The sequence below is a fragment of the Callionymus lyra genome, chromosome 1 (genome assembly GCF_982586985.1).
Source record: "Callionymus lyra chromosome 1, fCalLyr1.hap1.1, whole genome shotgun sequence".
In the NCBI taxonomy this organism is placed as follows: domain Eukaryota; kingdom Metazoa; phylum Chordata; class Actinopteri; order Syngnathiformes; family Callionymidae; genus Callionymus; species Callionymus lyra.
The window spans coordinates 670,676-698,304 of record NC_141818.1 but is presented as its reverse complement, the minus strand read 5'-3'; the positions used below and the strand labels follow the sequence as shown (position 1 = coordinate 698,304).

Below are 27,629 nucleotides of genomic sequence, written 5' to 3'. Positions count from 1 at the left end.
GTTTGAATGTAAGAAGGTTCAGTGTGACCTCCACTGTGACCTCCACTGTGACCTGCACTGTGACCTCCACTGTGACCTCCACTGTGACCTGCACTGTGACCTCCACTGTGACCTCCACTGTGACCTGCACTGTGACCTCCACTGTGACCTCCACTGTGACCTGCACTGTGACCTCCACTGTGACCTCCACTGTGACCTGCACTGTGACCTCCACTGTGACCTGCACTGTGACCTCCACTGTGACCTGCACTGTGACCTCCACTGTGACCTGCACTGTGACCTCCACTGTGACCTGCACTGTGACCTGCACTGTGACCTCCACTGTGACCTGCACTGTGACCTCCACTGTGACCTGCACTGTGACCTGCACTGTGACCTCCACTGTGACCTGCACTGTGACCTCCACTGTGACCTGCACTGTGACCTGCACTGTGACCTCCACTGTGACCTCCACTGTGACCTCCACTGTGACCTCCACTGTGACCTCCACTGTGACCTGCACTGTGACCTCCACTGTGACCTCCACTGTGACCTGCACTGTGACCTCCACTGTGACCTGCAGTCTAATTTATATTGAAATAAACAATTCAGATTAAAATAAACAATAATTTATATTTAAATAAACAATAATTAAGATTAAAATAAACAATAATTAATATTTAAATAAACAATAATTAAGATTAAAATAAACAATAATTAAGATTTAAATAAACAATAATTAAGATTAAAATAAACAATAATTAATATTTAAATAAACAATAATTAATATTAAAATAAACAATAATTAAGATTTAAATAAACAATAATTAAGATTAAAATAAACAATAATTAAGATTTAAATAAACAATAATTAAGATTAAAATAAACAATAATTAATATTTAAATAAACAATAATTAAGATTAAAATAAACAATAATTAATATTTAAATAAACAATAATTAAGATTAAAATAAACAATAATTAAGATTTAAATAAACAATAATTAAGATTAAAATAAACAATAATTAATATTTAAATAAACAATAATTAAGATTAAAATAAACAATAATTAATATTTAAATAAACAATAATTACGATTAAAATAAACAATAATTTATATTCAAATAAACAATAATTAAGATTAAAATAAACAATAATTTATATTCAAATAAACAATAATTCAGATTAAAATAAACAATAATTTATATTTAAATAATCAATAATTAAGATTAAAATAAACAATCATTTATATTCAAATAAACAATAATTAAGATTAAAATAAACAATAATTAAGATTAAAATAAACAATAATTAGGATTAAACTAAATTACAATAAAGCTGCAAATAAACAACAGAAGTTCAATCCATGGTAGTTTTATTCATTCTTTACAAACTTATAAATCAACTTGTAATTCATTCAAAGGCTCGTGTCTGAACCAGAAGATTCTGTCCATCAACAGTCGACAGAAAACCTGCTCGTCCGTCATCATTCGTCCGAGCAGAAGAGATTGATCTTGAAGCCTCTGCCGTCCGTGAGAGGAAACATCTGACGCTTCATGGACGTCTCAGAGTCTCAGACCTTCTGGTCCTCGAGGCTCCAGAGTCCAGGAGCAGCATGTCTGGACTACATGTTCCTGGAGCGTCACATGCTCGAGGTCTGAAGCGTCAGAACCTCCTGACCTGGTCTTCCTCACAGACAGTCCGAGCACAGCGCCACCTGGCCCCTGATGAAGTCCCTGCACGGGCAGATGCGTCTGTACTTGGAGGAGCGTCCGGCGCAGCTGAACAACAGAGGGTCTCGCTGGAGTCCACACTCGCGCCGGGTCACGGAGAACGCCGGCAGGATGTGGTTGATCTCAGAGTCCACGATCTCACACTGAACGTCCAACCTGAGGAGGACAGAGACGACACCTGAGAACACCTGAGGACACTTGAGGACACTTGAGGACACCTGTGACACCTGAGGACACCTGTGACACCTGTGACCCTGAACCATTGGCAGCAGGAGCAGCAGTTACAGTTACTGTACCCTAACAGTTACAGTTACAGTAACAGTAACAGTTACAGTAACAATAACAGTTACAGTAACAGTTACAGTTACAGTAACAGTAACAGTAACAGTTACAGTTACAGTTACAGTAACAGTAACAATAACAGTTACAGTAACAGTTACAGTTACAGTAACAGTAACAATAACAGTTACAGTAACAGTTACAGTAACAGTTACAGTTACAGTAACAGTAACAGTAACAGTTACAGTTACAGTAACAGTTACAGTAACAGTAACAGTTACAGTTACAGTTACAGTAACAGTAACAATAACAGTTACAGTAACAGTTACAGTAACAGTTACAGTTACAGTAACAGTAACAGTAACAGTTACAGTTACAGTAACAGTAACAGTAACAGTTACAGTAACAGTTACAGTAACAGTTACAGTTACAGTAACAGTAACAGTTACAGTTACAGTAACAGTAACAGTAACAGTTACAGTAACAGTAACAGTTACAGTTACAGTTACAGTAACAGTTACAGTAACAGTAACAGTAACAGTTACAGTAACAGTTACAGTAACAGTAACAGTAACAGTTACAGTAACAGTAACAGTAACAGTAACAGTTACAGTAACAGTTACAGTAACAGTAACAGTAACAGTTACAGTAACAGTAACAGTTATAGTAACAGTAACAGTAACAGTAACAGCAACAGTTACTGTTACAGCAGCAACAGACTCACCTGTGCAGAGCCTCCTTGTTGTTGATGAATCTGAAGTGTTCCGGCTCACAGACGAAGCCTTCAGCCCTGCAGGCCTGCAGACAGGACTGACCCTCCTGAGACACCAGCAGACGCAGGGAGCTCACAGGAGGCCAGGCAGGGGGCGCCGGAGAGTCGGACGACCAGCCCAGGGCTGTGGTGTTTGGCAGAGACTGAAACATGTGTCCATCGAGAGACGCTGGTTTGGAGACGTTGAAGGTCTTTTCAGGAGAACAGAAGTCCTGCAGAGACAAGTGAAGTCATGTGACACCAGTGACCGCAGTTTATACATCCATCTATACATCCATCTATACATCCATCCATCTATACATCCATCTATACATCCATCCATCTATACATCTATACATCCATTTATACATCCATCTATACATCCATCCATCCATCTATACATCTATACATCCATCTATACATCCATCTATACATCCATTTATACATCCATCTATACATCCATCTATACATCCATTTATACATCCATCTATACATCCATCCATCCATCTATACATCCATTTATACATCCATCTATACATCCATCTATACATCCATTTATACATCCATCCATCCATCTATACATCCATCTATACATCTATACATCCATCTATACATCCATCTATACATCCATCTATACATCCATCTATACATCCATCTATACATCCATCTATACATCTATACATCCATCTATACATCCATCTATACATCCATTTATACATACATCTATACATACATCCATCCATCCATCCATCCATCTATACATCCATCTATTCATCCATCTATACATCCATCCATCCATCTATACATCCATCCATCCATCCATCCATCTATACATCCATCTATACATCTATACATCTATCTATACATCTATACGTCCATCCATCCATCCATCCATCTATACATCCATCTATACATCTATACGTCCATCTATACATCCATCCATCCATCCATCCATCTATACATCCATCCATCCATCCATCTATACATCCATCTATACATCCATCTATACATCCATCCATCCATCTATACATCCATCCATCCATCCATCCTTCTATACATCCATCTATACATCCATACATCCATCTATACATCTTTACATCCATCTATACATCCATTCATCTATACATCCATCTATACATCTATACATCCATCTATACTGTACATCCATCTATACATCTATACATCCATCTATACATCCATCTATACATCTATACATCCATCTATACATCTATACATCCATCTATACATCTATACATCCATCTATACATCTATACATCCATCTATACATCCATCTATACATCTATACATCCATCTATACATCTATACATCCATCTATACATCTATACATCCATATATACATCCATCTATACATCTATACATCCATCTATACATCTATACATCCATCTATACATCTATACATCCATATATACATCCATCTATACATCTATACATCCATCTATACATCTATACATCCATCTATACATCCATCTATACATCTGTACATCCATCTATACATCTATACATCCATCTATACATCTATACATCCATCTATACATCTATACATCCATCTATACATCTATACATCCATCTATACATCTATACATCCATCTATACATCCATCTATACATCTATACATCCATCTATACATCTATACATCCATCTATACATCCATCTATACATCCATCTATACATCTATACATCCATCTATACATCCATCCATCCATCCATCTATACATCCATTCATCTATACATCCATATATACATCTATACATCCATCTATACATCTATACATCCATATATACATCCATCCATTCATTTATTCGAAGAGGAAGAAGAAGAAGAAGAAGAAGAAGATGGATGAGACATAAAGTGACCTGGTGTTGGATGTAGGCGTGGACTCTCTCCAACATGCCCTCACAGGTGTACTCGTAGGGCAGGTACGGCTCCACCTGGAACACAGTGAGGAGGTTGAAGGTTCAATTCCAGCTCCAGGAGCTTCTCTATGTACTTAGTTAACATAAGTTCAATTATTGGTTTGTATTCCAGACATCGTCTGGTTCTGCCAAGGTTTCTGCCTGTGGATAGTGACTGAACTTAAAGTAAAGTAAACAATAAAGATTTATTTTGTTGTTTCTTCAGATCTAAACTCAAGATCACATGACATATAGTTAAATGAAGTCCGTTTGTCAAACATCAGCCTCTTGGTCGTCGTCACTCTTTTAAAGCCACGAACACGTCTTCGAGCCTCGTCGCTCTAAAGCCTCTGATGTGAGTTAAGAGGCTGGTGTTCAGGCGTGAAATCAGTCTTGACCCACTTTCAAGTCCCGCCAATGAGGAGAAGGAACGTGAAAAATGCAATTTAAAAATCTGCAAATCTGATTAAAGCTCGACGTGATTCACAGCGAGAGGAAAACAAGACGATCAGAGGAAGAAACGAGATAAGAAAACGTGTTTGGAGTCGAGATAAATAAACCTCGTCGTGTCACGTTTATTATCGAAGCAGAAACAATCTGTCTGTCATTATAGTTCAATAGAGAAATATATCATTCTATTAAATTATCATCAGAATATGATACAGTTTAAATAGTTTAATAATTACAAAATACTAGTTTTCATTGAATTAAATTATTTATCTATTAATATTTTTAAAATGATTATTAATATATATTTTAAACAGAGTTTGTATCTAGTTCCAATAATTAAAAAATAAATCTACTTAATTCGATATTTTTTAATTCACAGTTGTTTTAATTCCATATAAATGTATAATATAGTCTCCAGACTAAAGCAACAGAGCTCAGAGCTGCTGATCAAACTCTCAGCCAATCATGAGACTCACAGACGATCATGTGACGACGTAGAAGCTCATGATCCAGTAGATTATTCCATGAAAAAATATTGAATTCAGATTGGATTCGATTTTTCAATAAAAACAGAATCAATTCTCAAATATTTCATTAAAAAATTCTCTTGATTCACCCTTTTTTTTATACATATTGTATTGTTGTTTTAAATGTTTTATGTATGAAGTCTATGTATTGTGACCTTGAGTTCCAAGAAAGTTGCCTTTAAATAAAATGTATTATTATTATTATTATTATGATTATGATTATTATTATTATTATTATTATTATGATTATTATTATTATTATTATTATTATTATTATTATTATTATTATTATTATTATTATTATGATGATTATTATTATTATTATTATTATTATTATTATGATTATTATTATTATTATTATTATTATTATGATGATTATTATTATTATTATTATTATGATTATTATGATTATTATTATTATTATTATTATTATTATGATTAACGTCAGACGACGAGCTTCAGACGACGAAGCTTCGCGGGTCGAGAGTCAAGAGCTGCTGATGAAGGATCTTAATGGTCATAATGATACGGTCGTGTTGTGAACTCCCACAATGCTCCTTGTTATTGTTCAACAAGCGTCACCATCCAGAGACTGAAGGACCGACGGTGACGAAGGTTTCCTCAAACACTCGCCTTCGCTCTGATGATCTCGCGGACGACAGCGTCGAACTCCTGAGATTTGTTGAAGTCGACGGTCATGACGTGAGGAAGACCGATGGAGTGTTCAGCGTATGGATGCTGAGACGACACCTGCAGACGGGTCAGAACCATCCACACACGGGTCAGAACCATCCACACACACGGGTCAGAACCATCCACACACGAGTCAGAACCATCCACACACACGGGTCAGAACCATCCACACACACGGGTCAGAACCATCCACACACACGAGTCAGAACCATCCACACACGGGTCAGAACCATCCACACACACGGGTCAGAACCATCCACACACGGGTCAGAACCATCCACACACACGGGTCAGAACCATCCACACACACGGGTCAGAACCATCCACACACACGGGTCAGAACCATCCACACACGGGTCAGAACCATCCACACACACGGGTCAGAACCATCCACACACACGGGTCAGAACCATCAACACACGAGTCAGAACCATCCACACACGAGTCAGAACCATCCACACACGGGTCAGAACCATCCACACACACGGGTCAGAACCATCCACACACACGGGTCAGAACCATCCACACACACGAGTCAGAACCATCCACACACACGAGTCAGAACCATCCACACACACGGGTCAGAACCATCCACACACACGAGTCAGAACCATCCACACACACGAGTCAGAACCATCCACACACGGGTCAGAACCATCCACACACGGGTCAGAACCATCCACACACACGGGTCAGAACCATCCACACACACGAGTCAGAACCATCCACACACGAGTCAGAACCATCCACACACGAGTCAGAACCATCCACACACGGGTCAGAACCATCCACACACACGAGTCAGAACCATCCACACACACGAGTCAGAACCATCCACACACGGGTCAGAACCATCCACACACACGGGTCAGAACCATCCACACACGGGTCAGAACCATCCACACACGGGTCAGAACCATCCACACACACGGGTCAGAACCATCCACACACACGGGTCAGAACCATCCACACACACGGGTCAGAACCATCCACACACACGGGTCAGAACCATCCACACACACGGGTCAGAACCATCCACACACGGGTCAGAACCATCCACACACGGGTCAGAACCATCCACACACGGGTCAGAACCATCCACACACGGGTCAGAACCATCCACACACGAGTCAGAACCATCCACACACGGGTCAGAACCATCCACACACACGGGTCAGAACCATCCACACACGAGTCAGAACCATCCACACACGAGTCAGAACCATCCACACACGGGTCAGAACCATCCACACACGGGTCAGAACCATCCACACACGAGTCAGAACCATCCACACACGGGTCAGAACCATCCACACACGGGTCAGAACCATCCACACACGAGTCAGAACCATCCACACACGAGTCAGAACCATCCACACACGGGTCAGAACCATCCACACACACGGGTCAGAACCATCCACACACACGGGTCAGAACCATCCACACACACGGGTCAGAACCATCCACACACGGGTCAGAACCATCCACACACACGGGTCAGAACCATCCACACACACGGGTCAGAACCATCCACACACGGGTCAGAACCATCCACACACACGGGTCAGAACCATCCACACACGGGTCAGAACCATCCACACACACGAGTCAGAACCATCCACACACGGGTCAGAACCATCCACACACACGAGTCAGAACCATCCACACACACGGGTCAGAACCATCCACACACGGGTCAGAACCATCCACACACACGGGTCAGAACCATCCACACACACGAGTCAGAACCATCCACACACACGAGTCAGAACCATCCACACACGAGTCAGAACCATCCACACACGGGTCAGAACCATCCACACACACGAGTCAGAACCATCCACACACACGAGTCAGAACCATCGACACACACGAGTCAGAACCATCCACACACGAGTCAGAACCATCCACACACACGAGTCAGAACCATCCACACACGAGTCAGAACCATCCACACACGAGTCAGAACCATCCACACACACGAGTCAGAACCATCCACACACGAGTCAGAACCATCCACACACACGAGTCAGAACCATCCACACACGGGTCAGAACCATCCACACACACGAGTCAGAACCATCCACACACGAGTCAGAACCATCCACACACACGAGTCAGAACCATCCACACACGAGTCAGAACCATCCACACACGAGTCAGAACCATCCACACACACGAGTCAGAACCATCCACACACGAGTCAGAACCATCCACACACACGAGTCAGAACCATCCACACACGGGTCAGAACCATCCACACACACGAGTCAGAACCATCCACACACGAGTCAGAACCATCCACACACACGAGTCAGAACCATCCACACACACGAGTCAGAACCATCCACACACACGAGTCAGAACCATCCACACATGAGTCAGAACCATCCACACACACGAGTCAGAACCATCCACACACACGAGTCAGAACCATCCACACACGAGTCAGAACCATCCACACACGAGTCAGAACCATCCACACACGAGTCAGAACCATCCACACACGAGTCAGAACCATCCACACACGGGTCAGAACCATCCACACACGGGTCAGAACCATCCACACACGAGTCAGAACCATCCACACACACGAGTCAGAACCATCCACACACGGGTCAGAACCATCCACACACGAGTCAGAACCATCCACACACACGAGTCAGAACCATCCACACACACGGGTCAGAACCATCCACACACGGGTCAGAACCATCCACACACACGAGTCAGAACCATCCACACACACGAGTCAGAACCATCCACACACGGGTCAGAACCATCCACACACACGGGTCAGAACCATCCACACACGGGTCAGAACCATCCACACACACGAGTCAGAACCATCCACACACACGGGTCAGAACCATCCACACACACGAGTCAGAACCATCCACACACACGAGTCAGAACCATCCACACACACGAGTCAGAACCATCCACACACACGGGTCAGAACCATCCACACACACGGGTCAGAACCATCCACACACACGAGTCAGAACCATCCACACACACGAGTCAGAACCATCCACACACACGGGTCAGAACCATCCACACACGGGTCAGAACCATCCACACACGGGTCAGAACCATCCACACACACGAGTCAGAACCATCCACACACACGGGTCAGAACCATCCACACACACGGGTCAGAACCATCCACACACACGGGTCAGAACCATCCACACACACGAGTCAGAACCATCCACACACACGGGTCAGAACCATCCACACACACGAGTCAGAACCATCCACACACACGGGTCAGAACCATCCGACACACGGGTCAGAACCATCCACACACACGGGTCAGAACCATCCACACACACGAGTCAGAACCATCGACACACGGGTCAGAACCATCCACACACACGAGTCAGAACCATCCACACACGGGTCAGAACCATCCACACACACGGGTCAGAACCATCCACACACGGGTCAGAACCATCCACACACACGAGTCAGAACCATCAACACACGAGTCAGAACCATCCACACACACGGGTCAGAACCATCCACACACACGGGTCAGAACCATCCACACACACGAGTCAGAACCATCCACACACACGAGTCAGAACCATCAACACACACGGGTCAGAACCATCCACACACACGGGTCAGAACCATCCACACACGGGTCAGAACCATCCACACACGAGTCAGAACCATCAACACACGAGTCAGAACCATCCACACACGGGTCAGAACCATCCACACACGGGTCAGAACCATCCACACACGAGTCAGAACCATCAACACACGGGTCAGAACCATCCACACACGGGTCAGAACCATCCACACACGAGTCAGAACCATCAACACACGGGTCAGAACCATCCACACACGGGTCAGAACCATCAACACACGGGTCAGAACCATCCACACACGAGTCAGAACCATCAACACACGGGTCAGAACCATCCACACACGGGTCAGAACCATCCACACACGGGTCAGAACCATCCACACACGGGTCAGAACCATCCACACACGGGTCAGAACCATCCACATACACGAGTCAGAACCATCCACACACGGGTCAGAACCATCCACACACACGGGTCAGAACCATCCACACACGGGTCAGAACCATCCACACACACGAGTCAGAACCATCCACACACGGGTCAGAACCATCCACACACGGGTCAGAACCATCCACACACGGGTCAGAACCATCCACACACGGGTCAGAACCATCCACACACGGGTCAGAACCATCCACACACACGAGTCAGAACCATCCACACACACGGGTCAGAACCATCCACACACGGGTCAGAACCATCCACACACACGAGTCAGAACCATCCACACACACGAGTCAGAACCATCCACACACGGGTCAGAACCATCCACACACGGGTCAGAACCATCCACACACGGGTCAGAACCATCAACACACGGGTCAGAACCATCCACACACGGGTCAGAACCATCCACACACACGGGTCAGAACCATCCACACACGAGTCAGAACCATCCACACACACGGGTCAGAACCATCCACACACGAGTCAGAACCATCCACACACGAGTCAGAACCATCCACACACGGGTCAGAACCATCCACACACGGGTCAGAACCATCCACACACGAGTCAGAACCATCCACACACGGGTCAGAACCATCCACACACACGGGTCAGAACCATCCACACACGAGTCAGAACCATCCACACACACGAGTCAGAACCATCCACACACGGGTCAGAACCATCCACACACACGGGTCAGAACCATCCACACACACGGGTCAGAACCATCCACACACACGGGTCAGAACCATCCACACACGGGTCAGAACCATCCACACACACGGGTCAGAACCATCCACACACGAGTCAGAACCATCCACACACACGGGTCAGAACCATCCACACACACGGGTCAGAACCATCCACACACACGAGTCAGAACCATCCACACACGGGTCAGAACCATCCACACACACGGGTCAGAACCATCCACACACGGGTCAGAACCATCCACACACACGGGTCAGAACCATCCACACACACGGGTCAGAACCATCCACACACGGGTCAGAACCATCCACACACACGGGTCAGAACCATCCACACACACGGGTCAGAACCATCACACACCGAGTCAGAACCATCCACACACGAGTCAGAACCATCCACACACGGGTCAGAACCATCCACACACCGGGTCAGAACCATCCACACACACGGGTCAGAACCATCCACACACACGAGTCAGAACCATCCACACACACGAGTCAGAACCATCCACACACACGGGTCAGAACCATCCACACACACGAGTCAGAACCATCCACACACACGAGTCAGAACCATCCACACACGGGTCAGAACCATCCACACACGGGTCAGAACCATCCACACACACGGGTCAGAACCATCCACACACACGAGTCAGAACCATCCACACACGAGTCAGAACCATCCACACACGAGTCAGAACCATCCACACACGGGTCAGAACCATCCACACACACGAGTCAGAACCATCCACACACACGAGTCAGAACCATCCACACACGGGTCAGAACCATCCACACACACGGGTCAGAACCATCCACACACGGGTCAGAACCATCCACACACGGGTCAGAACCATCCACACACACGGGTCAGAACCATCCACACACACGGGTCAGAACCATCCACACACACGGGTCAGAACCATCCACACACACGGGTCAGAACCATCCACACACACGGGTCAGAACCATCCACACACGGGTCAGAACCATCCACACACGGGTCAGAACCATCCACACACGGGTCAGAACCATCCACACACGGGTCAGAACCATCCACACACAGGTCAGAACCATCCACACACGGGTCAGAACCATCCACACACACGGGTCAGAACCATCCACACACGAGTCAGAACCATCCACACACGGGTCAGAACCATCCACACACGGGTCAGAACCATCCACACACGGGTCAGAACCATCCACACACGAGTCAGAACCATCCACACACGGGTCAGAACCATCCACACACACGGGTCAGAACCATCCACACACGAGTCAGAACCATCCACACACGAGTCAGAACCATCCACACACGGGTCAGAACCATCCACACACACGGGTCAGAACCATCCACACACACGGGTCAGAACCATCCACACACACGGGTCAGAACCATCCACACACGGGTCAGAACCATCCACACACACGGGTCAGAACCATCCACACACACGGGTCAGAACCATCCACACACACGGGTCAGAACCATCCACACACGAGTCAGAACCATCCACACACGAGTCAGAACCATCCACACACGGGTCAGAACCATCCACACACACGGGTCAGAACCATCCACACACACGGGTCAGAACCATCCACACACACGGGTCAGAACCATCCACACACACGAGTCAGAACCATCCACACACACGAGTCAGAACCATCCACACACGGGTCAGAACCATCCACACACACGAGTCAGAACCATCCACACACACGAGTCAGAACCATCCACACACGGGTCAGAACCATCCACACACACGAGTCAGAACCATCCACACACACGAGTCAGAACCATCCACACACGGGTCAGAACCATCCACACACGGGTCAGAACCATCCACACACACGAGTCAGAACCATCCACACACGGGTCAGAACCATCCACACACGGGTCAGAACCATCCACACACACGGGTCAGAACCATCCACACACACGAGTCAGAACCATCCACACACGGGTCAGAACCATCCACACACACGAGTCAGAACCATCCACACACACGAGTCAGAACCATCCACACACGGGTCAGAACCATCCACACACACGAGTCAGAACCATCCACACACACGAGTCAGAACCATCCACACACGGGTCAGAACCATCCACACACGGGTCAGAACCATCCACACACACGAGTCAGAACCATCCACACACGGGTCAGAACCATCCACACACGGGTCAGAACCATCCACACACACGGGTCAGAACCATCCACACACACGAGTCAGAACCATCCACACACGAGTCAGAACCATCCACACACGGGTCAGAACCATCCACACACGGGTCAGAACCATCAACACACACGAGTCAGAACCATCCACACACGAGTCAGAACCATCCACACACGGGTCAGAACCATCCACACACGGGTCAGAACCATCAACACACACGAGTCAGAACCATCCACACACGGGTCAGAACCATCCACACACACGAGTCAGAACCATCCACACACGGGTCAGAACCATCCACACACGGGTCAGAACCATCCACACACACGAGTCAGAACCATCCACACACGAGTCAGAACCATCCACACACGGGTCAGAACCATCCACACACGGGTCAGAACCATCAACACACACGAGTCAGAACCATCCACACACGAGTCAGAACCATCCACACACACGAGTCAGAACCATCCACACACACGGGTCAGAACCATCCACACACACGAGTCAGAACCATCCACACACACGAGTCAGAACCATCCACACACGGGTCAGAACCATCCACACACACGGGTCAGAACCATCCACACACGAGTCAGAACCATCCACACACACGAGTCAGAACCATCCACACACGAGTCAGAACCATCCACACACACGAGTCAGAACCATCCACACACGGGTCAGAACCATCCACACACACGAGTCAGAACCATCCACACACGAGTCAGAACCATCCACACACACGAGTCAGAACCATCCACACACACGAGTCAGAACCATCCACACACACGAGTCAGAACCATCCACACATGAGTCAGAACCATCCACACACACGAGTCAGAACCATCCACACATGAGTCAGAACCATCCACACACACGAGTCAGAACCATCCACACACACGAGTCAGAACCATCCACACACGAGTCAGAACCATCCACACACACGAGTCAGAACCATCCACACACGAGTCAGAACCATCCACACACACGAGTCAGAACCATCCACACACGGGTCAGAACCATCCACACACACGAGTCAGAACCATCCACACACACGAGTCAGAACCATCCACACACACGAGTCAGAACCATCCACACATGAGTCAGAACCATCCACACACACGAGTCAGAACCATCCACACATGAGTCAGAACCATCCACACACACGAGTCAGAACCATCCACACACACGAGTCAGAACCATCCACACACGAGTCAGAACCATCCACACACGAGTCAGAACCATCCACACACGAGTCAGAACCATCCACACACGAGTCAGAACCATCCACACACGGGTCAGAACCATCCACACACACGAGTCAGAACCATCCACACACACGGGTCAGAACCATCCACACACGGGTCAGAACCATCCACACACACGAGTCAGAACCATCCACACACGGGTCAGAACCATCCACACACACGAGTCAGAACCATCCACACACACGGGTCAGAACCATCCACACACACGGGTCAGAACCATCCACACACACGAGTCAGAACCATCCACACACACGAGTCAGAACCATCCACACACACGGGTCAGAACCATCCACACACGGGTCAGAACCATCCACACACGGGTCAGAACCATCCACACACACGAGTCAGAACCATCCACACACACGGGTCAGAACCATCCACACACACGGGTCAGAACCATCCACACACACGGGTCAGAACCATCCACACACACGAGTCAGAACCATCCACACACACGGGTCAGAACCATCCACACACACGAGTCAGAACCATCCACACACACGGGTCAGAACCATCGACACACGGGTCAGAACCATCCACACACACGGGTCAGAACCATCCACACACACGAGTCAGAACCATCGACACACGGGTCAGAACCATCCACACACACGAGTCAGAACCATCCACACACGGGTCAGAACCATCCACACACACGGGTCAGAACCATCCACACACGGGTCAGAACCATCCACACACACGAGTCAGAACCATCAACACACACGGGTCAGAACCATCCACACACACGAGTCAGAACCATCCACACACACGAGTCAGAACCATCCACACACACGAGTCAGAACCATCCACACACACGGGTCAGAACCATCCACACACACGGGTCAGAACCATCCACACACACGAGTCAGAACCATCCACACACACGAGTCAGAACCATCCACACACACGGGTCAGAACCATCCACACACGGGTCAGAACCATCCACACACGGGTCAGAACCATCCACACACACGAGTCAGAACCATCCACACACACGGGTCAGAACCATCCACACACACGAGTCAGAACCATCCACACACACGGGTCAGAACCATCCACACACGGGTCAGAACCATCCACACACACGAGTCAGAACCATCCACACACACGAGTCAGAACCATCCACACACGGGTCAGAACCATCCACACACACGGGTCAGAACCATCCACACACGGGTCAGAACCATCCACACACACGAGTCAGAACCATCCACACACACGAGTCAGAACCATCAACACACACGGGTCAGAACCATCCACACACACGGGTCAGAACCATCCACACACACGGGTCAGAACCATCCACACACACGAGTCAGAACCATCCACACACACGGGTCAGAACCATCCACACACACGGGTCAGAACCATCCACACACACGGGTCAGAACCATCCACACACACGAGTCAGAACCATCCACACACACGAGTCAGAACCATCCACACACACGAGTCAGAACCATCCACACACACGGGTCAGAACCATCCACACACACGGGTCAGAACCATCCACACACACGGGTCAGAACCATCCACACACACGAGTCAGAACCATCAACACACACGAGTCAGAACCATCCACACACACGAGTCAGGTTCTGCTGGTTCTGCAGGTTCTGCTGGTTCTGCTGGTTCTGCTGGTTCTGCTGGGACTGACCTCTCTGGACGTGGGTTTTCCCCTGAAGAACTCGTGGTTGAGCGAACTGTGCGGCGGCTGGAAGCGCGGCTGCAGGAAGATGCATCCGTTGGCGACGGCCTCCAGGGGCGCCGGACCCTCGTACGGGAACCCGAAGCCGATGAAGAGCTGTGGGGGAGTCACGGGTTTAACTGTCGGGGAGTCACGGGTTTAACTGTCGGGGAGTCACGGGTTTAACTGTCAGGGAGTCACGGGTTTAACTGTCGGGGAGTCACGGGTTTAACTGTCGGGGAGTCACGGGTTTAACTGTCGGGGAGTCACGGGTTTAACTGTCAGGGAGTCACGGGTTTAACTGTCGGGGAGTCACGGGTTTAACTGTCGGGGAGTCACGGGTTTAACTGTCGGGGAGTCACGGGTTTAACTGTCAGGGAGTCACGGGTTTAACTGTCGGGGAGTCACGGGTTTAACTGTCGGGGAGTCACGGGTTTAACTGTCGGGGAGTCACGGGTTTAACTGTCGGGGAGTCACGGGTTTAACTGTCGGGGAGTCACGGGTTTAACTGTCAGGGAGTCACGGGTTTAACTGTCGGGGAGTCACGGGTTTAACTGTCGGGGAGTCACGGGTTTAACTGTCGGGGAGTCACGGGTTTAACTGTCAGGGAGTCACGGGTTTAACTGTCAGGGAGTCACGGGTTTAACTGTCGGGGAGTCACGGGTTTAACTGTCGGGGAGTCACGGGTTTAACTGTCAGGGAGTCACGGGTTTAACTGTCAGGGAGTCACGGGTTTAACTGTCGGGGAGTCACGGGTTTAACTGTCGGGGAGTCACGGGTTTAACTGTCGGGGAGTCACGGGTTTAACTGTCGGGGAGTCACGGGTTTAACTGTCAGGGAGTCACGGGTTTAACTGTCGGGGAGTCACGGGTTTAACTGTGGGGGAGTCACGGGTTTAACTGTCAGGGAGTCACGGGTTTAACTGTCGGGGAGTAACGGGTTTAACTGTCGGGGAGTCACGGGTTTAACTGTCGGGGAGTCACGGGTTTAACTGTCGGGGAGTCACGGGTTTAACTGTCAGGGAGTCACGGGTTTAACTGTCGGGGAGTCACGGGTTTAACTGTCAGGGAGTCACGGGTTTAACTGTCAGGGAGTCACGGGTTTAACTGTCGGGGAGTCACGGGTTTAACTGTCGGGGAGTCACGGGTTTAACTGTCAGGGAGTCACGGGTTTAACTGTCGGGGAGTCACGGGTTTAACTGTCGGGGAGTCACGGGTTTAACTGTCGGGGAGTCACGGGTTTAACTGTCGGGGAGTCACAGGTTTAACTGTCGGGGAGTCACGGGTTTAACTGTCGGGGAGTCACGGGTTTAACTGTCGGGGAGTCACGGGTTTAACTGTCAGGGAGTCACGGGTTTAACTGTCGGGGAGTCACGGGTTTAACTGTCGGGGAGTAACGGGTTTAACTGTCGGGGAGTCACGGGTTTAACTGTCGGGGAGTAACGGGTTTAACTGTCGGGGAGTCACGGGTTTAACTGTCAGGGAGTCACGGGTTTAACTGTCGGGGAGTCACGGGTTTAACTGTCAGGGAGTCACGGGTTTAACTGTCAGGGAGTCACGGGTTTAACTGTGGGGGAGTCACGGGTTTAACTGTCGGGGAGTCACGGGTTTAACTGTCAGGGAGTCACGGGTTTAACTGTCGGGGAGTCACGGGTTTAACTGTCGGGGAGTCACGGGTTTAACTGTCAGGGAGTCACGGGTTTAACTGTCGGGGAGTCACGGGTTTAACTGTCGGGGAGTCACGGGTTTAACTGTCGGGGAGTCACGGGTTTAACTGTCGGGGAGTCACGGGTTTAACTGTCGGGGAGTCACGGGTTTAACTGTCGGGGAGTCACGGGTTTAACTGTCAGGGAGTCACGGGTTTAACTGTCGGGGAGTCACGGGTTTAACTGTGGGGGAGTCACGGGTTTAACTGTCAGGGAGTCACGGGTTTAACTGTCGGGGAGTAACGGGTTTAACTGTCGGGGAGTCACGGGTTTAACTGTCGGGGAGTCACGGGTTTAACTGTCGGGGAGTCACGGGTTTAACTGTCAGGGAGTCACGGGTTTAACTGTCGGGGAGTCACGGGTTTAACTGTCAGGGAGTCACGGGTTTAACTGTCAGGGAGTCACGGGTTTAACTGTCGGGGAGTCACGGGTTTAACTGTCGGGGAGTCACGGGTTTAACTGTCAGGGAGTCACGGGTTTAACTGTCGGGGAGTCACGGGTTTAACTGTCGGGGAGTCACGGGTTTAACTGTCGGGGAGTCACGGGTTTAACTGTCGGGGAGTCACAGGTTTAACTGTCGGGGAGTCACGGGTTTAACTGTCGGGGAGTCACGGGTTTAACTGTCGGGGAGTCACGGGTTTAACTGTCAGGGAGTCACGGGTTTAACTGTCGGGGAGTCACGGGTTTAACTGTCGGGGAGTAACGGGTTTAACTGTCGGGGAGTCACGGGTTTAACTGTCGGGGAGTAACGGGTTTAACTGTCGGGGAGTCACGGGTTTAACTGTCAGGGAGTCACGGGTTTAACTGTCGGGGAGTCACGGGTTTAACTGTCAGGGGAGTCACGGGTTTAACTGTCAGGGAGTCACGGGTTTAACTGTCGGGGAGTCACGGGTTTAACTGTCGGGGAGTCACGGGTTTAACTGTCAGGGAGTCACGGGTTTAACTGTCGGGGAGTCACGGGTTTAACTGTCGGGGAGTCACGGGTTTAACTGTCAGGGAGTCACGGGTTTAACTGTCGGGGAGTCACGGGTTTAACTGTCAGGGAGTCACGGGTTTAACTGTCGGGGAGTCACGGGTTTAACTGTCGGGGAGTCACGGGTTTAACTGTCGGGGAGTCACGGGTTTAACTGTCGGGGAGTCACGGGTTTAACTGTCGGGGAGTCACGGGTTTAACTGTCGGGGAGTCACAGGTTTAACTGTCAGGGAGTCACGGGTTTAACTGTCAGGGAGTCACGGGTTTAACTGTCGGGGAGTCACGGGTTTAACTGTCGGGGAGTAACGGGTTTAACTGTCGGGGAGTCACGGGTTTAACTGTCGGGGAGTAACGGGTTTAACTGTCAGGGAGTCACGGGTTTAACTGTCAGGGAGTCACGGGTTTAACTGTCGGGGAGTCACGGGTTTAACTGTCAGGGGAGTCACGGGTTTAACTGTCAGGGAGTCACGGGTTTAACTGTCGGGGAGTCACGGGTTTAACTGTCAGGGAGTCACGGGTTTAACTGTCGGGGAGTCACGGGTTTAACTGTCGGGGAGTCACGGGTTTAACTGTCAGGGAGTCACGGGTTTAACTGTCGGGGAGTCACGGGTTTAACTGTCAGGGAGTCACGGGTTTAACTGTCGGGGAGTCACGGGTTTAACTGTCGGGGAGTCACGGGTTTAACTGTCGGGGAGTCACGGGTTTAACTGTCGGGGAGTCACGGGTTTAACTGTCGGGGAGTCACGGGTTTAACTGTCGGGGAGTCACGGGTTTAACTGTCGGGGAGTCACGGGTTTAACTGTCGGGGAGTCACGGGTTTAACTGTCAGGGAGTCACGGGTTTAACTGTCGGGGAGTCACGGGTTTAACTGTCGGGGAGTCACGGGTTTAACTGTCAGGGAGTCACGGGTTTAACTGTCGGGGAGTCACGGGTTTAACTGTCGGGGAGTCACGGGTTTAACTGTCGGGGAGTCACGGGTTTAACTGTCAGGGAGTCACGGGTTTAACTGTCGGGGAGTCACGGGTTTAACTGTCGGGGAGTCACGGGTTTAACTGTCAGGGAGTCACGGGTTTAACTGTCGGGGAGTCACGGGTTTAACTGTCAGGGAGTCACGGGTTTAACTGTCAGGGAGTCACGGGTTTAACTGTCGGGGAGTCACGGGTTTAACTGTCGGGGAGTCACGGGTTTAACTGTCGGGGAGTCATGGGTTTAACTGTCGGGGAGTCACGGGTTTAACTGTCAGGGAGTCACGGGTTTAACTGTCGGGTAGTCACGGGTTTAACTGTCGGGGAGTCACGGGTTTAACTGTCAGGGAGTCACGGGTTTAACTGTCAGGGAGTCACGGGTTTAACTGTCGGGGAGTCACGGGTTTAACTGTCGGGGAGTCACGGGTTTAACTGTCGGGGAGTCACGGGTTTAACTGTCGGGGAGTCACGGGTTTAACTGTCAGGGAGTCACGGGTTTAACTGTCGGGGAGTCACGGGTTTAACTGTGGGGGAGTCACGGGTTTAACTGTCAGGGAGTCACGGGTTTAACTGTCGGGGAGTAACGGGTTTAACTGTCGGGGAGTCACGGGTTTAACTGTCGGGGAGTCACGGGTTTAACTGTCGGGGAGTCACGGGTTTAACTGTCAGGGAGTCACGGGTTTAACTGTCGGGGAGTCACGGGTTTAACTGTCAGGGAGTCACGGGTTTAACTGTCAGGGAGTCACGGGTTTAACTGTCGGGGAGTCACGGGTTTAACTGTCGGGGAGTCACGGGTTTAACTGTCAGGGAGTCACGGGTTTAACTGTCGGGGAGTCACGGGTTTAACTGTCGGGGAGTCACGGGTTTAACTGTCGGGGAGTCACGGGTTTAACTGTCGGGGAGTCACGGGTTTAACTGTCGGGGAGTCACGGGTTTAACTGTCGGGGAGTCACGGGTTTAACTGTCAGGGAGTCACGGGTTTAACTGTCGGGGAGTCACGGGTTTAACTGTCGGGGAGTAACGGGTTTAACTGTCGGGGAGTCACGGGTTTAACTGTCGGGGAGTAACGGGTTTAACTGTCGGGGAGTCACGGGTTTAACTGTCGGGGAGTCACGGGTTTAACTGTCGGGGAGTCACGGGTTTAACTGTCGGGGAGTCACGGGTTTAACTGTCGGGGAGTCACGGGTTTAACTGTCGGGGAGTCACAGGTTTAACTGTCAGGGAGTCACGGGTTTAACTGTCAGGGAGTCACGGGTTTAACTGTCGGGGAGTCACGGGTTTAACTGTCGGGGAGTAACGGGTTTAACTGTCGGGGAGTCACGGGTTTAACTGTCGGGGAGTAACGGGTTTAACTGTCAGGGAGTCACGGGTTTAACTGTCAGGGAGTCACGGGTTTAACTGTCGGGGAGTCACGGGTTTAACTGTCAGGGAGTCACGGGTTTAACTGTCAGGGAGTCACGGGTTTAACTGTCGGGGAGTCACGGGTTTAACTGTCAGGGAGTCACGGGTTTAACTGTCGGGGAGTCACGGGTTTAACTGTCGGGGAGTCACGGGTTTAACTGTCAGGGAGTCACGGGTTTAACTGTCGGGGAGTCACGGGTTTAACTGTCAGGGAGTCACGGGTTTAACTGTCGGGGAGTCACGGGTTTAACTGTCGGGGAGTCACGGGTTTAACTGTCGGGGAGTCACGGGTTTAACTGTCGGGGAGTCACGGGTTTAACTGTCGGGGAGTCACGGGTTTAACTGTCGGGGAGTCACGGGTTTAACTGTCGGGGAGTCACGGGTTTAACTGTCGGGGAGTCACGGGTTTAACTGTCAGGGAGTCACGGGTTTAACTGTCGGGGAGTCACGGGTTTAACTGTCGGGGAGTCACGGGTTTAACTGTCAGGGAGTCACGGGTTTAACTGTCGGGGAGTCACGGGTTTAACTGTCGGGGAGTCACGGGTTTAACTGTCGGGGAGTCACGGGTTTAACTGTCAGGGAGTCACGGGTTTAACTGTCGGGGAGTCACGGGTTTAACTGTCGGGGAGTCACGGGTTTAACTGTCAGGGAGTCACGGGTTTAACTGTCGGGGAGTCACGGGTTTAACTGTCAGGGAGTCACGGGTTTAACTGTCAGGGAGTCACGGGTTTAACTGTCGGGGAGTCACGGGTTTAACTGTCGGGGAGTCACGGGTTTAACTGTCGGGGAGTCATGGGTTTAACTGTCGGGGAGTCACGGGTTTAACTGTCAGGGAGTCACGGGTTTAACTGTCGGGTAGTCACGGGTTTAACTGTCGGGGAGTCACGGGTTTAACTGTCAGGGAGTCACGGGTTTAACTGTCAGGGAGTCACGGGTTTAACTGTCGGGGAGTCACGGGTTTAACTGTCGGGGAGTCACGGGTTTAACTGTCGGGGAGTCACGGGTTTAACTGTCGGGGAGTCACGGGTTTAACTGTCAGGGAGTCACGGGTTTAACTGTCGGGGAGTCACGGGTTTAACTGTGGGGGAGTCACGGGTTTAACTGTCAGGGAGTCACGGGTTTAACTGTCGGGGAGTAACGGGTTTAACTGTCGGGGAGTCACGGGTTTAACTGTCGGGGAGTCACGGGTTTAACTGTCGGGGAGTCACGGGTTTAACTGTCAGGGAGTCACGGGTTTAACTGTCGGGGAGTCACGGGTTTAACTGTCAGGGAGTCACGGGTTTAACTGTCAGGGAGTCACGGGTTTAACTGTCGGGGAGTCACGGGTTTAACTGTCGGGGAGTCACGGGTTTAACTGTCAGGGAGTCACGGGTTTAACTGTCGGGGAGTCACGGGTTTAACTGTCGGGGAGTCACGGGTTTAACTGTCGGGGAGTCACGGGTTTAACTGTCGGGGAGTCACGGGTTTAACTGTCGGGGAGTCACGGGTTTAACTGTCGGGGAGTCACGGGTTTAACTGTCGGGGAGTCACGGGTTTAACTGTCAGGGAGTCACGGGTTTAACTGTCGGGGAGTCACGGGTTTAACTGTCGGGGAGTAACGGGTTTAACTGTCGGGGAGTCACGGGTTTAACTGTCGGGGAGTAACGGGTTTAACTGTCGGGGAGTCACGGGTTTAACTGTCAGGGAGTCACGGGTTTAACTGTCGGGGAGTCACGGGTTTAACTGTCAGGGAGTCACGGGTTTAACTGTCAGGGAGTCACGGGTTTAACTGTCGGGGAGTCACGGGTTTAACTGTCGGGGAGTCACGGGTTTAACTGTCAGGGAGTCACGGGTTTAACTGTCGGGGAGTCACGGGTTTAACTGTCGGGGAGTCACGGGTTTAACTGTCAGGGAGTCACGGGTTTAACTGTCAGGGAGTCACGGGTTTAACTGTCGGCGAGTCACGGGTTTAACTGTCGGGGAGTCACGGGTTTAACTGTCGGGGAGTCACGGGTTTAACTGTCGGGGAGTCACGGGTTTAACTGTCGGGGAGTCACGGGTTTAACTGTCAGGGAGTCACGGGTTTAACTGTCGGGGAGTCACGGGTTTAACTGTCAGGGAGTCACGGGTTTAACTGTCGGGGAGTCACGGGTTTAACTGTCGGGGAGTCACGGGTTTAACTGTCGGGGAGTCACGGGTTTAACTGTCGGGGAGTCACGGGTTTAACTGTCGGGGAGTAACGGGTTTAACTGTCGGGGAGTCACGGGTTTAACTGTCGGGGAGTAACGGGTTTAACTGTCAGGGAGTCACGGGTTTAACTGTCAGGGAGTCACGGGTTTAACTGTCGGGGAGTCACGGGTTTAACTGTCAGGGAGTCACGGGTTTAACTGTCAGGGAGTCACGGGTTTAACTGTCAGGGAGTCACGGGTTTAACTGTCAGGGAGTCACGGGTTTAACTGTCGGGGAGTCACGGGTTTAACTGTCAGGGAGTCACGGGTTTAACTGTCGGGGAGTCACGGGTTTAACTGTCAGGGAGTCACGGGTTTAACTGTCGGGGAGTCACGGGTTTAACTGTCAGGGAGTCACGGGTTTAACTGTCAGGGAGTCACGGGTTTAACTGTCGGGGAGTCACGGGTTTAACTGTCAGGGAGTCACGGGTTTAACTGTCAGGGAGTCACGGGTTTAACTGTCGGGGAGTCACGGGTTTAACTGTCGGGGAGTCACGGGTTTAACTGTCAGGGAGTCACGGGTTTAACTGTCGGGGAGTCACGGGTTTAACTGTCGGGGAGTAACGGGTTTAACTGTCGGGGAGTCACGGGTTTAACTGTCGGGGAGTAACGGGTTTAACTGTCGGGGAGTCACGGGTTTAACTGTCAGGGAGTCACGGGTTTAACTGTCGGGGAGTCACGGGTTTAACTGTCAGGGAGTCACGGGTTTAACTGTCAGGGAGTCACGGGTTTAACTGTCGGGGAGTCACGGGTTTAACTGTCGGGGAGTCACGGGTTTAACTGTCAGGGAGTCACGGGTTTAACTGTCGGGGAGTCACGGGTTTAACTGTCGGGGAGTCACGGGTTTAACTGTCAGGGAGTCACGGGTTTAACTGTCGGGGAGTCACGGGTTTAACTGTCAGGGAGTCACGGGTTTAACTGTCGGGGAGTCACGGGTTTAACTGTCGGGGAGTCACGGGTTTAACTGTCGGGGAGTCACGGGTTTAACTGTCGGGGAGTCACGGGTTTAACTGTCGGGGAGTCACGGGTTTAACTGTCGGGGAGTCACGGGTTTAACTGTCAGGGAGTCACGGGTTTAACTGTCAGGGAGTCACGGGTTTAACTGTCGGCGAGTCACGGGTTTAACTGTCGGGGAGTCACGGGTTTAACTGTCGGGGAGTCACGGGTTTAACTGTCGGGGAGTCACGGGTTTAACTGTCGGGGAGTCACGGGTTTAACTGTCAGGGAGTCACGGGTTTAACTGTCGGGGAGTCACGGGTTTAACTGTCAGGGAGTCACGGGTTTAACTGTCGGGGAGTCACGGGTTTAACTGTCGGGGAGTCACGGGTTTAACTGTCGGGGAGTCACGGGTTTAACTGTCGGGGAGTCACGGGTTTAACTGTCGGGGAGTAACGGGTTTAACTGTCGGGGAGTCACGGGTTTAACTGTCGGGGAGTAACGGGTTTAACTGTCAGGGAGTCACGGGTTTAACTGTCAGGGAGTCACGGGTTTAACTGTCGGGGAGTCACGGGTTTAACTGTCAGGGAGTCACGGGTTTAACTGTCAGGGAGTCACGGGTTTAACTGTCAGGGAGTCACGGGTTTAACTGTCAGGGAGTCACGGGTTTAACTGTCGGGGAGTCACGGGTTTAACTGTCAGGGAGTCACGGGTTTAACTGTCGGGGAGTCACGGGTTTAACTGTCAGGGAGTCACGGGTTTAACTGTCGGGGAGTCACGGGTTTAACTGTCGGGGAGTCACGGGTTTAACTGTCGGGGAGTCACGGGTTTAACTGTCGGGGAGTCACGGGTTTAACTGTCGGGGAGTCACGGGTTTAACTGTCGGGGAGTCACGGGTTTAACTGTCAGGGAGTCACGGGTTTAACTGTCGGGGAGTCACGGGTTTAACTGTCAGGGAGTCACGGGTTTAACTGTCGGGGAGTCACGGGTTTAACTGTCGGGGAGTCACGGGTTTAACTGTCAGGGAGTCACGGGTTTAACTGTCAGGGAGTCACGGGTTTAACTGTCGGGGAGTCACGGGTTTAACTGTCGGGGAGTCACGGGTTTAACTGTCAGGGAGTCACGGGTTTAACTGTCGGAGAGTCACGGGTTTAACTGTCAGGGAGTCACGGGTTTAACTGTCAGGGAGTCACGGGTTTAACTGTCGGGGAGTCACGGGTTTAACTGTCAGGGAGTCACGGGTTTAACTGTCAGGGAGTCACGGGTTTAACTGTCGGGGAGTCACGGGTTTAACTGTCGGGGAGTCACGGGTTTAACTGTCAGGGAGTCATGGGTTTAACTGTCGGGGAGTCACGGGTTTAACTGTCGGGGAGTCACAGGTTTAACTGTCAGGGAGTCACAGGTTTAACTGTCAGGGAGTCACGGGTTTAACTGTCAGGGAGTCACGGGTTTAACTGTCAGGGAGTCACGGGTTTAACTGTCGGGGAGTCACGGGTTTAACTGTCGGGGAGTAACGGGTTTAACTTTCAGGGAGTCACGGGTTTAACTGTCAGGGATTCACGGGTTTAACTGTCGGGGAGTCACGGGTTTAACTGTCAGGGAGTCACGGGTTTAACTGTCGGGGAGTCACGGGTTTAACTGTCGGGGAGTCACGGGTTTAACTGTCGGGGAGTCACGGGTTTAACTGTCGGGGAGTCACGGGTTTAACTGTCGGGGAGTCACGGGTTTAACTGTCGGGGAGTCACGGGTTTAACTGTCAGGGAGTCACGGGTTTAACTGTCGGGGAGTCACGGGTTTAACTGTCGGGGAGTCACGGGTTTAACTGTCGGGGAGTCACGGGTTTAACTGTCGGGGAGTCACGGGTTTAACTGTCGGGGAGTCACGGGTTTAACTGTCGGGGAGTCACGGGTATAACTGTCGGGGAGTCACGGGTTTAACTGTCGGGGAGTCACGGGTTTAACTGTCGGGGAGTCACGGGTTTAACTGTCGGGGAGTCACGGGTTTAACTGTCGGGGAGTCACGGGTTTAACTGTCGGGGAGTCACGGGTTTAACTGTCAGGGAGTCACGGGTTTAACTGTCAGGGAGTCACGGGTTTAACTGTCAGGGAGTCACGGGTTTAACTGTCAGGGAGTCACGGGTTTAACTGTCAGGGAGTCACGGGTTTAACTGTCAGGGAGTCACGGGTTTAACTGTCGGGGAGTCACGGGTTTAACTGTCGGGGAGTCACGGGTTTAACTGTCAGGGAGTCACGGGTTTAACTGTCAGGGAGTCACGGGTTTAACTGTCGGGGAGTCACGGGTTTAACTGTCGGGGAGTCACGGGTTTAACTGTCAGGGAGTCACGGGTTTAACTGTCGGGGAGTCACGGGTTTAACTGTCGGGGAGTCACGGGTTTAACTGTCGGGGAGTCACGGGTTTAACTGTCAGGGAGTCACGGGTTTAACTGTCGGGGAGTCACGGGTTTAACTGTCAGGGAGTCACGGGTTTAACTGTCGGGGAGTCACGGGTTTAACTGTCGGGGAGTCACGGGTTTAACTGTCAGGGAGTCACGGGTTTAACTGTCAGGGAGTCACGGGTTTAACTGTCGGGGAGTCACGGGTTTAACTGTCAGGGAGTCACGGGTTTAACTGTCGGGGAGTCACGGGTTTAACTGTCGGGGAGTCACGGGTTTAACTGTCGGGGAGTCACGGGTTTAACTGTCAGGGAGTCACGGGTTTAACTGTCGGCGAGTCACGGGTTTAACTGTCGGGGAGTCACGGGTTTAACTGTCAGGGAGTCACGGGTTTAACTGTCAGGGAGTCACGGGTTTAACTGTCAGGGAGTCACGGGTTTAACTGTCGGGGAGTCACGGGTTTAACTGTCAGGGAGTCACGGGTTTAACTGTCGGGGAGTCACGGGTTTAACTGTCAGGGAGTCACGGGTTTAACTGTCGGGGAGTCACGGGTTTAACTGTCGGGGAGTCACGGGTTTAACTGTCGGGGAGTCACGGGTTTAACTGTCGGGGAGTCACGGGTTTAACTGTCGGGGAGTCACGGGTTTAACTGTCAGGGAGTCACGGGTTTAACTGTCGGGGAGTCACGGGTTTAACTGTCAGGGAGTCACGGGTTTAACTGTCGGGGAGTCACGGGTTTAACTGTCGGGGAGTCACGGGTTTAACTGTCAGGGAGTCACGGGTTTAACTGTCAGGGAGTCACGGGTTTAACTGTCGGG

At 50.4% G+C, this 27,629-nt stretch overlaps 1 protein-coding gene across 2 annotated transcripts in view; it reads right to left on the bottom strand.

Moving 5' to 3' along the window:
• Positions 1-1,337: 1,337 nt before the first annotated feature.
• Positions 1,338-27,629, bottom strand: part of LOC148087314 (alpha-1,6-mannosylglycoprotein 6-beta-N-acetylglucosaminyltransferase B-like) — an 88,372-nt gene continuing 62,080 nt past the window's right edge. For both annotated transcript variants that reach the window (XM_087786866.1, XM_087786874.1), the window contains 5 exons: positions 16,203-16,349; positions 6,266-6,382; positions 4,617-4,691; positions 2,716-2,975; positions 1,338-1,868 (listed from right to left, as the gene is read on the bottom strand). In XM_087786866.1, coding sequence (XP_087642992.1) covers positions 1,670-1,868; positions 2,716-2,975; positions 4,617-4,691; positions 6,266-6,382; positions 16,203-16,349 — 798 coding nt within the window. In that variant the 3' untranslated portion in view covers positions 1,338-1,669. The remainder of the gene's footprint in view (positions 1,869-2,715; positions 2,976-4,616; positions 4,692-6,265; positions 6,383-16,202; positions 16,350-27,629) is intronic.